Raw genomic sequence first — 12,275 nt, 5'->3', positions numbered from 1 at the left:
TGTACCTTGGCCTCCACTTTGTAACAGTTCTCCGCGTTGCTCATCTTGATGTTCTTGCCGTCTATGCCCTGGAAGACGTACAAAATGTCTCTGACAAGGGCTGCTTCGGTCACTTCCCCAGCACCTAAAAGATGTTTTTTATAAAAGAGCAATTACCAAACAACACATTTTAAGATGGAATAGATTTTAGGACGCAACTGGTTTTACATTACGTATCTGCAACCATGACAAAATTTTAAAACTAAAAAAATGAGCCTAAGATGGAAAAAGTATGAAGTTCTAAGAAACAAGAATTTTCTGAAAAGGATATGGAGAGCAGGTAATTTCTCATACAAAAAGTCCTAAAAAAAAAAAAAGGGGGGCGGGCAGTGGAGCGCATGGCTGGTGGAGCGTGCGTCTCTTGATCTCGGGGTCGTGAGTTCGAGCCCCACATTGGATGTGGAGATTACTTAAAAATAAAATCTTAAAAAATAAATAAATGAACAAACAAAGCAGTATGTGGGGGCTTAATATACCATCAAGGAGCAACACACACACCAATCAGAAGGGACGGGTAATTATGTCGTTAAGACGGCATTTGGAAAACTGGGTTGTTACATGGCACGCAGACAGATGTAGGTCCATTCTCAACCACATGAAGAGGAGTGGATAGAGTGGAAAAGTTATGATTTCCATAAACCTTGGAACAAACTAAGTCAGACTTTAGGTGTCACCCAATGAAAAGGAGGCAGCGCTCAGAAATTCAAGTTATCAGTGGGAGGAAAAATGCAATGAGTATACAGGCAAGGTCGGCCCTCCCAGAACCAGGGTAGTGAGTCAGAGGTGAGGACAGCTTTGTATTTCAGTCGTGGAGAGAGTATTCCATAAGTATCGATTACATCAAACTGCCGGCAGAACTGTTCAAATGTTACCTACCTATCATTATGGACCGGTCTGTCTACTTTTTCCCATCAATTACTAAGAGAGAAGTGGGAATATCCATCTGTAACTGTGGGTCCGTCTGCGTTCCCTGTAGGGCTGTTAGTTTTCCTTTGTCCGACTGAAGCTCTGTCAGCAGGTGAATATGCACTCAGGAGTATCATCTCTTCCTGAAGAACTGACCCCTTCGTTGTCCGGAACGTCCCTCTGGCCCTGGCAACACTCACAGCACAGTCTCCGTCGACAGAGACACAGCCCCCACCTTCCTGCAGTCAGTGTCTACAAGATGTAATTCTCCACCCATTTACTTCCAACCTACTTGGGGCTCTATATTTAGAATTCATCTCTTTTGAGCAGTACGTAATTGTTTAAGTAGAATTTTTTAAATGTCCTTTAAATAGTGTCTAATCCATATACATTTCATGTGACGACAGACATGACTGGTTTAAATTTACCACTGCAGCATGTTTCCTGTTCACCCTGCTCTTCTTTCTAGCTTTGCACGTCCTGTCCTGCTCTCTTGGATTGATAAGTACACTGTGATGTACTTTATCTGTTAGCTTTGTACATTACACAGGCTTGAAGGCACTGGCTAGAGATCAGAAGTCACACAGAAAGGAGCGGAGAAGGGCACTCTTACTGTCTGGATGCCAGTCCCCCAGCCAAAGCGCCCCCAAGCTGTCCCATGTTACGGGACAGACAGAAGCGGGAAGTGCAGCTGCACAGGCCGGGCTCCGCGCTCCGGGCCGTGTCCCCAGGTGCACACGAGACACCCGGCCCTCGCCTTCCACATAAGCACAGACAGCAGCCAGAGGGATTTCAGAACCTGCAGATGAGGAGCCAACAATAAAGCCCATTCCTCTATTCTCAGATGCTCTCTTGAAAGAAACTCAAGCTTCCTTTTGGGATCTAGTGGAGCTTTAAAACTCTCCACATGTCCACTTAGCCATCAAAGAAATCTTCAATGCATTTCTCCAATGTCCCAGGCGCTGCCAGACTTCCCGAGGCGTGTCAGACCACACTTAGGATCCCGAACCTCTCATCATGAGAACCACCACCACTCAACAATTGTAAGCAAGGACTCCTCATCAGTATTTTAAAATAAGGGAAGCATAAATTCTAAATATGCCAAGAAAATCTACATTGAAGTCTATCTTTACTCACCACCTGCATCCCCTTCCCTCCTCGGTCTTGTCATGTTGCGAGAAACAGTGTTTGGGAGACCTTTTGAGGTAGTGGTTTGTGAAGAAGGCTGGTTTGCAGTTAAAGTCCATGCAAGACGTGACCCCAATTGCTGCCGAAGACAGTCTCCCACTCCCGGAGCGTGATGAGGCTGTCTGAAAGAAGGAAAGCGCATTTCATATCTCCAAACACCCAGGCTACTCACTTGAAAGACAAACCACTGCTGGAAACTCTGCTCATTACTATATTGGATTATGTAATGTTAGAGATCTGAGCTAGGTGAGTGACGCTGCCCTACCCAAATCCATCAACTATCAGTCTAAGGGCTCTTTGGGACCTTTAAGCTGGCATTTGGGCTCTTACTGGCACCTCCCACATATTTCTTAGCATAAAAATCAAAACCTATTTGGCTTTTCTTTACATACACATAACATACGTTACTCCTCTAAAACCACTTTGAAATTCACAACTGATTTTAACTTCAAACTTAACACCTTTCACCCGCTCAGCATCTGCTGACCACAGAAATTAAAAATCTGGTGTGCTGTCCCGTCTTCTGCATGCTCACTTGTCTCCCAGCATTTGCAGTGCTCGATAGGAAAAGAAATATCATAATTTGCAATTAATTTAAAAAATGTACAAATGTACAAAAAAAATGTAAAGTCGAAGGCAAAAGCACAAAGGTCAAGACAGCTTTTGATGATTTGGAGAATATGACAAAGCTGCTCTTTGAGAGGCACCTGGGTGGGTCAGTCGATGAAGCATCTGCCTCTGGCTCAGGTCATGATCCCAGAGTCCTGGGATCGAGCCCCATGTCGGGCTCCCTGCTCAGTGGGGAGTCTGCTTCTCCCTCTCCCTCTGCCTTCCCCTCCCCCTGCTTGTGTTCTCTGTCAAACAAATAAGATCTAAAAAAAAAAAAGCTGCTCTTTGAAATTCTAAGAACCCGATAGCTGATTTCTGAGGACATATGTTCTGACAATTCCAACAAAAATAGTGCTTCCCAGGACTGCGCCCCACAAACGAGCCTCAACGGGGCAGACTGGTTTACTCCAGCGCCACACTGGCGGGACCCATCTGTCACCCACTAATGAAGTGAGAAGGGAAACAGAAACTGGAGAACAGCCCTTTCTCTCTCCTATCTTCAATGGGGAAAAAAAAGTCATCATTAGTACTTGTTAAACTATGACTTTCAATGCAGTTCTAAATTTAAGAGAAAAATTCTAAAGGACCACTTCAGTTCAAAGTTCTCTATACAGTTTTTTTTTTTATATCAGAACAATTACTTCAAATTCTAAGGCAAAAATGACAAAGTCTGTTGACTCTTTTAGCCAGAATACAAGTCAGGGATTAATTCTCTAGAACCTCTTCTGCTATCTTTCTAGAACACCAGACTGCATCTACAACCCGTGTACGATGCATACATTCGAGGTTCTACTGACGTGACACAACTGTATTTACGTCACATGAGAACTTCCTATGATGCTATGCTCGTGTGGAACACATGTGACCATGAATCTCTAGTCACTGGTCTTCTGGAAAAATGCCCATTTTATGACAGTCAGCTTTAACACAATTATGCATAGAAATATGTAAAAAGACAAGAAAAGCAAAGTTCCGAGTCCACTACTGTATGAGCAGCTGCTTCATTCCCAACCACAAACTACATCTCCTGCAAACATGATGAGATCTGCCAACACGTTGACCGTGCGTTCCTGGAGCTCCTCCTCTTCATTCACGAGCACTACACGGCACCATAATTATCATTCTGAAGAAGATCTCATCAGTACTTGAGGACAAGACAGCTTTATTTTAGTTCACTTGTTTTTTAAATAATTCAATAAAGAGAACAGCACACATCAGTGAAGGGGACAATATTCACTGAGAGATAAATACGGGAATACAGCAAAGGAAATGTCAATCGGTTACCTCAAAATGGAAGGCCCATCCTGTCACATTTCTGAACCAGGGCCTTTACTCATATGTACTTGCACTAATAGGGTACGAGTAGACCAAAAATCATTATAGTCAACCGTGACTGGAAGAGGAAGAGTTCCCACGTGAAACGCGAGTTCTTGGAAAGAATAAAATCCTAAGAGGAAGCACACCGGACGCAGTGCCTAGAACATTCCTGGCACACACAGGGCTCTGAAGAGTTTCAGTGAACGCACAAATGCCTCATCAGAAGCCTGGGGATTCTGCTCTTGCTACCGGTTAAGCGCCATGTGTGTGCAAGCCGGACCTACCCTGGAAGGAGAGACTGTGGTGTCGGGGCCAGGCCATTGACGGCGTACACGCTTAGGCTGCTGACGCCACTGCTTCCCACGCTGGCAGCGCCCGAGGCTGACTGGGAGCTGCGGTCCTGGTAGCTCAGCGAGAGAGTCTGGGGCCTGGCACAGTAGTAGGGAGCCGAGTGCGCGTCTCTTGGTAGCGCGTGAGCGAGTAACGCAGCGTAGCTAGAAACCTGAAAATGGAGTCCATTAAGAATACAGAGATAAAGGGGCGCCTGGGCGGCTCGGTCGGGTAAGCGTCCAGCTCTTGGTTTCGGTTCAGGTTCTAAGATTAAGCCCTGCGTCGGGCTCCACACTCAGTGCGGAGTCTGCTTCTCTCTCTCCCTCCCCCTGCTTGTGCGCTCACTCTCTCTAAAACAATAAAATCTTAAAAAAAAAAAAAAAGAATACAGAGATATAAAATTACAGAATACTTCCCAAATCAATAGAGATATGAATATTCAGATTTTAGTTCTTTCTGTAATTGATTTCGTACTCAATAATTTGTTATACTTAATGAAATATGGCAGAACTGATAAAGTTTCAGAAAGTTGTCTAAACTCCAAAACTGCCACATGGTCTGACAACCAACACATTCTTTAGAATCCAAGCAAATTAAATCCCAAATAATTACTCCAGTATTTTTGCAGGTATGGCATTATTCTAAGATCCAAGAGGGCTCATTACTCAGACGGAGACTTTCAACATAAACAGGCCTCCTGCACCCCACTCCTGCCCCCCTGGAGGCGCGCAAGTCTCTGTGTAGAGCACCTCCTCACACGAGAAACTCCAGGCTCACAGCAGCCAGAAAGCTCTTCCCAACACCACATGGGCCAGAGACTGAGCCCACGGGACAACGAAGTTCGCACTGGTATGACAGTAATTAATGTTCGTAATGAGATCTGAAGACACGAGAAAACCTGAAAGGTCCCCTAACTCATACAGAATTACAGCTGTGCTCCTATTAGTAACTTGTGAAAACTGTTTTTATGCTCTATTCCATGGGACACTGTTATATTTGAGGTAATAATGTCACTCTGGAAAACATCTTAAGGAAAAGCAGTGAGTGCCCTGTCTAAAGAAAGAAAGAGGGGCGCCTGGGTGGCTCAGTCGTTAAGCGTCTGCCTTCAGCTGAGGTCATGACCCCGGGGTCCTGGGATCGAGCCCCGCATTGGCCTCCTCCTTGCCCAGTGAGGAGTCTGCTTCTCCCTCTCCCTCTGCTTGTGTGTTCTCTCTCTCTCTCTCTCTGACAAATAAATAAATAAAATCTTAAAAAAATAAAGAAAAGAGGGCGCCTGGGTGGCTCAGTTGGTTAAGCGACTGCCTTCGGCTCAGGTCATGATCCTGGAGTCCCGGGATTGAGTCCCACGTCGGGCTCCCTGCTCAGCAGGGAGTCTGCCTCTCTCTCTGACCCTCCCCCCTCTCATGCTCTCTATCTCATTCTCTCTCTCAAATAAATAAATAAAATCTTAAAAAAAAAAAAAAGCATTTAAAAAAAAAAGAAAGAAAGAAAGAAAAGAAAATCTCTTGACCTTCCATGACTACAAAGAACACTAGACAAGTTATTTTTTTCTTATTATTTTCTTAAGTACAGAAGCCAATTCCTATCAAAATTTGGTATAGTTGATCCAACAAGACATTAAGTGTGCTTTAAAAAGGCACTGAACACGTGGGTGGGCTCAGTCGGTTAGGCATCCAACTCTTGGTTTCAGCTCAGGTCATGATCGCATGGTCATGGGATGGAGCCCCATGTCGGGTTCCCTGCTCAGTGGGGAGTCTGCTTGGGATTCTCCCTCTCCTTCTGCCTCTCCCCCTACCCCATTCCCAGTACAGGCTCTCTCTAAAATAAATAAATAAATCTTTAAAAGAAAAAGGCACTAAGCTGCTCAAACAGAGCCTCTCACCTTGTTCGGCTGCTTGCGTGGATCTTCACTAAGGCTTAGCAAGAGGTAGAGAATTGACCATTTATTTTTCAAAACTCCCTGTTGAAAAAGAAAACATTAAAAGAACAAGTTTGCACTACCCTCCAGTTTTATCTACCTTTCTCCTAAATTATCCTTATTTCCAAAATAGAAATGCAATTTTTAAAATTCACATGGTAACAATTCTAAGTGTGCTCATTTTTCAGGTATTGCAAACAGCACTACCCATTAGAAGTCTGGAAATAACATCTCAGTAGATCATTATCCCCTGAAAACTAACTCCAAAGTCCCTAATGAGAACATGTTTTTGAATTACCCTATTTCAGATTCCGGAATAACAGCAAGTCCCCCTTAAAGTAATTCTTAGAATAACCAACTTCCTAAACATAGTGATTATTTTTTTTATTTTATTTTATTATGTTATTAGTCACCATACAATACATCATTAGTGTTTGATGTAATGATCCACGCTTCATTGTTTTCGTACTCCATGCAGTACGTGCCCTCCTTAGTGATTATAAGAAAAATGCCATCATAAAACAGGTGAATGCTCTCCCCCCCTTTATCAAAGTGCCATTTAGGCCATAAAAGAGCATTATAGAAAGAAAAAAAAAAAGGAATTCTAAAGCACACAACGTAAGTCTCAGCGTCACAAATACCTCAACTCAAAGTTCTGAAGTAAGAATTGCCAGAACTAGTAAACGCCCCCGGTTTCTATGTAAGGTTGTCATATGGATTTCATTAACTTCCATTTGTCTATCACTCCAGCCTGATTCACAACCATTAACAGCAGCCCACCCTCAATACACTTTTTCCCAAATTTACAGAGCATTTCTACTCTATTCATATGGCCTTACCTTTTGGATGCACAAGCTAGAATACATAAATACCTTTATTTAGAAAACTATGGGAAGGTTATTTACCTTACACAAGGTTCTTCATTATATAAAATATGCCTTGAAAGTTTTTTTTAAAGAAAAAGCTCATCTCAGGTATTTAACTCATGGTCTAACTTAAAAAACTGATTTACACGTGATTTTCCAGAAATAATAAACTCACCAGCCCTGACAGAGTCCTCACTCTGGTGGCAAAGAGACAGATGAGCAGATACACTTTGGTGGATATGTGACATCTCAGACATGGGGGCTGGGGGGTCACGGAAGTGGCCCATCACTTATGAAAGGACCCCCAGAGAGGACAGGGTCTCCTAGAAGAATGGGTGATGCACATGCAGAGGAGGGAGCAGGCATGGCCTTCTCGGGTAACTGAAGACAGATAAACCCGGCTAAAGCCAGGCAGGAACATGGACGCTGAAAATGGAATGAACCATCAGACAAAGTGGGCTCCTGTGTGGGACCGAGAAATGGGACAGCAGGAAGCCTCTGAAGGCCTGACTCTACCTGCTAACAGTCCCCCGAGGCATTGGAGACAAAACGAGATGCACAGGAAACTGCAGTCATTTGGGAGGACACAGCCTAGGGCGAGGTGGGCACTCGGTGACCCAGCATGCACCCAACCTTCACGGCCCCCTGTGGGCAGGCCCCGGGCTCCCAGGGCTCAGGGACCCTTGGGGCCTACCCGCCTGCCTCCAAAGGGCCGCTCCTCACCAGATCCCATCTCCTGGAAGGGTCGGGGGCAATCAGCTAACAGCACACTGCCACTTACAGGAGGCCTGCGGGGGACGTCCTCCACACGTCACCTCCGGCCATCGGCACAACCACACAGGGACACAGGCTTTAGTCTCTTCGCTCCGCAAATGACAGAAGCAAAGGTGAAAACCTTAATCACCTACCTACATCACAGAGCCAAGGTCTGCCTGACTCCAAAGGGGACAGATGAGAGGCAGGCCTGAGGGGAACATTTAACAAGACTTGGGGACACAGCGGCCGTGGGGACAGAGGCGGCCTCAATGTGACACCCAGGTTTCTAACTCTGGGCAACAGACGATGTCATCACTCACCAAAGAGGGAAACAGAGGAAAGAGCACGGCTGTGAACGGCCGCCTGGGGTATGAGACGAGAAAACACAGAAGTGCTCCTTCCAGGTCCCAGGGCACCGAGCCACCGGGCCCCGGGGGAGAGCGGGTACGGATGCCCGCGGGCCTCGGGAGGCAGCGCAAGTGTTACCAGCGCAGCGGGGCCCCGGGTTAGACCCACAGCTCTGGCTTGAAAAAATAATGACAACATACAGGGTGGAGAGCAGAGGAAATTGGAAAAGCGAATAAAACTGTGCACCAAAACCCCAGCAAATGGCATCTGTGAAGGAGGAGGCACCATTTCTGTTAACAGAAGAGCAGCCCGAAGAGCGTGCGATGTGGGGACCGTGCAGAGGTCGGTGACCAGCAAGGAGCCTGAGGGCCTGGGGAGGACATGGCTCCCCAGAGCCAGCCAGCAGGGCGTGGGGGGGTGGGGGCTGTCCGCACAGCCCAGAGGCACCGTGGAGCCAGCGCCAAGCCGCTGCCTGGCAGAAGGGCTGGAGCAGCTCGGCCTCGCTGCCCGTGCACCCCGTCAGCTCCAGGTGAAGCCAAGCAGGGGCGGCCCCCCACGGCCCAGAGCCGGGCACGGAAGGGTGGGGGGAGGTCTGCTGGGCAACCAGGGCAAACAACTCCAGCATACAGGTGTTTTAGATGCTTCTAAACCACTTCAGACCCTGTTATCTTAGATTCTGAAATCTCAAGAGCCCTGATTCCGACATAAAACCTCAAGCGTACCGGGCACCAGAGCTGGAGGACCATCAGAACAAGCAGCTTCGTAAAGCAGTTACTAACCCATGCCGGCGACACAGAGCCTCCTCCAGGATTCAAACCCTCCCGACCACGGTCGCCTCCTGCGCAGGCCGGCCAGCCACCGGCCCCCGTGACCCTCCACACCCCGGCGCCACCCCTCACCACCTGCCCCTTTCTGCTGGCCCGCACCACAATGCCCCTGCTGGCCTCCCCCCACCATCCTCCTCTCTCTAGCTCTGTCACCCACAGTCCAGACCGCCGCCCAGGAATTACAGGTCCCCTTCCCCAACATCACTCTCTCCACCTCCCAAGTCCTGCCCATGCCTCACAGGATGCACAGCCGAGAAGGCCCTCAGTGAGAAGATAAAACCTCAAAACCAGGAACCATGTGTTTTAGCAAAACGATGGGATGGCTGGGGGCGCCTGGGTGGCTCAGTGGGCTGGGCGACTGCCTTTGGCTCAGGTCATGACCCTGGGGTCCCGAGATCGAGTCCCACATCGGGCTCCCCACTCAGCGGGGAGTCTGCTTCTCCCTCTAACCCTCCCCCCTCTCATGCTCTCTCTCTCTCGCTCTCTCTCATTCTCTCTCAAATAAATAAAATCTTTAAAAAAAAATTTAAAAAAAGATGGCTGTTACTCTGCACATGTTTTTCTAATTAGTTTAATTACTAGTGTTATGCTATTGTGTCCTAATATTGTTCATCCTGCTTCAGGCACGCAATGAGCCAAGCTGGTTTTGGGGGTCAGCGCTAGGAAGCTGGCTGTCTAAAACACTGTTTAGGAATAAGCAGCATTCAGTGTTCCAAACAAAATTTTGGAAAACAACCATTTTAAATTAGAAATAAAGAGAAAGACTTAAAGAGTTTAATTACTAACAGCTTTAGGCACAACTCAGTAAAAACCAGTGTACTTGATGAACAAAGCATGAAACTTCTGTGGATCTCTCTTCTCTATGACAGGGGGAGACAGCTAGATGAACTATGCTCCTATCCTGTCAGAATCACAAAACTCTCACCCTATGACTCAGTTAGTTTATTCGGGTACAGGAGGGCAGAGTCTTCTATTTAAAAAAAAAACGTTTGAAAAAACACAAACCACTTGTGTGCAAGTTATCAACATCCAATCACAAAATGTTCAAAATCAAAATCTTTTTTCATTTATTCACTTTAACAGCACCGATCAGGGCCTGATATCAGAACACTAACGCGTATCTCGAAGACAAGCTCTCGCTGTTCCGTGCAGTCAGGACTCCCACCAGCGTGCTTCCTCCCCGTGAGGACAGGAAGCCTTCTGTACCATAAACTCAGCTGCGTGTAATTCCGATGACTTTCCCCATGTGGCTTCCTTCATCTTTATAAGCAAGGTGGCATTAAATCCAGCTAAAACTGACTTTTAATACTGACAAGCTCTTAGAAAGCAAACACAATCTGCAATTAAGACCCATTACCCAAGGCAGAACAGTGAGATGTGACGGCACAAGTCCCCAGAGGGGTGTGACGTCCCATGCCCTGTGGGACACGTGGTACCTGTGAGCGCAGCTTTCTGTGCAGTTCCGAAAACAAGGCGGCGTCCGCTTCTCGTCTTTGCCGTACGACTGAAAAATCACAAGAGGAAAGGGGCGTGTTAACCATGTACACCGAAATCCCTTTTATGATCCTGTTTCACCCACGGTAACAGATAACCGACGTCTGAAAAGAATCCTGAGCTTAAGAATAGAAATAACTCACCAACAAATGACACTTCAGCTCTACGAATTTGGTCAATGCCTTTAATCTCTCTGACATTTGTAAAATATGGACAATATGAGGCTGGAATCAAAGTTTATGAGAAAGTTAGCCAAAGCAATAGAAATGATGGGATCTTTTAGATTCTATCTACAAATATGAATAAGCAGTCCAGTGAGGCCCACTACAACCAGTTTAACTCATTAATGACTGCCTGGAAGGAGAGATGTAAAGTAAAAATACCGTGGGAATGGTAAATTCAAAGGGCAATAACCAAAACCTTTATCGTTCATGACAGCCTGACTTGGAACCACACGTAAGCATTTCTGTGAACATGGATAGCCAATACTAGTAAACGTCTTCAGACGCCTGCCCCATAACTCACTAGTTTCCCGAAAGCCACAGTAACACGCGAGGAGCCCATGCTCTGATCCGTTCCATGAGGGATGAGGCTACACACTGGGCCCGGGCCCTGAGGGAGGAGACCCCACGCGCCAGCTGTGCACACGTGCCTCTCACAGGAACCCAGCCACCCCTGCTCCGGAAGAAGAGGCACCACCTTCACCATCTAGCTGACAGCAGCAGGACTGCTTTCTTAAAATGTCATCAGCCAAGTTCACTTAGCTCTAAATGCTCCAACTGGTTTGCAGAACGACAGTAACTGGCTTGATGGCCAATACTTGTCCATATACATCAGCTAGGAACTGGTCTTGGTATCATGTTCTGATCTTATGAACCACATACCAGAAGTTTCATCATCCCAATCACATCTGCACCATCAAGTCATCCTATGCAGAAAGGTAAAGCAATCTTTAAAAATGTATTGTTACAAAATGCATTCAACCAAACTAATGCAATTAAAATCTAATATAACTTATTTCCTTTTAAAACATATTAAAATGTAAAACTTGCATCTAAGAATTAATGAAATACGGTAAGTCAGTGGAGACCGTTACATGAGAGGACCATCAGTAACACTCCACAGACAGCAGCTGAGCCACCGCAGAGCCGGGGACTACGAGGGGGTGCTGACAGCAAGGGGCGCCCAACAGAAGCGATGGACACCTGGTGGGAAGAGGCAGAAGAGCGCGCTGTGTCAATACACAGCAAGCCTCCTTAAAAACGCAGAAGATCCACCCACATCAACTATGCATGGCTAAAGCTTTCTTCTTAAAGGAAATCCCAAGACTTCCTTGCAATAACCACCCCAACAAGGTCACTGCCAGTCCTGTGACTCTGAGTTTAGACCAACTGTTTTCTTTAAATTCAATTAGCCAGCAAGTAGTACATTAGTCTCGGACGTAGTGTTCAATATTCATCGTTTGCGTACAACACCCAGTGCTCATCGCATCACGTGCCCTCCTTAATGCCCGTGACAAACTATTTTTAACTACTACACGTATGCGTAATACGCTCACCAGGCGGCCTCAAGATGTAAATTTGCAAAGGGAATGGTCTGTTAATATAGTACCTCACAAATGGAGTTGTCACTAATAATCCAAAATGTAAGATACTCTGAAGTCTGAAATACAAAAAT

General features: G+C 46.3%; 1 protein-coding gene across 9 annotated transcripts in view; it reads right to left on the bottom strand.

Annotated features, from left to right (window-relative positions):
* Positions 1-12,275, bottom strand: part of TUBGCP3 (tubulin gamma complex component 3) — a 72,138-nt gene that overhangs the window by 47,489 nt on the left and 12,374 nt on the right. For 6 of the 9 annotated variants that reach the window (XR_010409870.1, XM_064585891.1, XM_064585893.1 and 3 more), the window contains exons 3-8: positions 10,742-10,822; positions 10,541-10,608; positions 6,272-6,349; positions 4,344-4,561; positions 2,083-2,255; positions 6-124 (exon numbers count right to left, since the gene is read on the bottom strand). Coding sequence is in view for 8 of the 9 variants with exons in the window: in XM_064585891.1 (XP_064441961.1) it covers positions 6-124; positions 2,083-2,255; positions 4,344-4,561; positions 6,272-6,349; positions 10,541-10,608; positions 10,742-10,822 (737 nt within the window). In the remaining variant the exon portion in view is untranslated. The remainder of the gene's footprint in view (positions 1-5; positions 125-2,082; positions 2,256-4,343; positions 4,562-6,271; positions 6,350-10,540; positions 10,609-10,741; positions 10,823-12,275) is intronic. The other 3 variants (XM_045869726.3, XM_064585892.1, XM_054506413.2) reach the window with 1 other exon arrangement.

This window comes from Mirounga angustirostris, unplaced genomic scaffold (assembly GCF_029215605.1).
Source record: "Mirounga angustirostris isolate CCGP_5_RB_7025 unplaced genomic scaffold, mMirAng1.0.hap1 SCAF_3, whole genome shotgun sequence".
NCBI classification, from domain to species: Eukaryota; Metazoa; Chordata; class Mammalia; order Carnivora; family Phocidae; genus Mirounga; species Mirounga angustirostris.
This window is presented reverse-complemented; position numbering and strand designations above follow the sequence as displayed.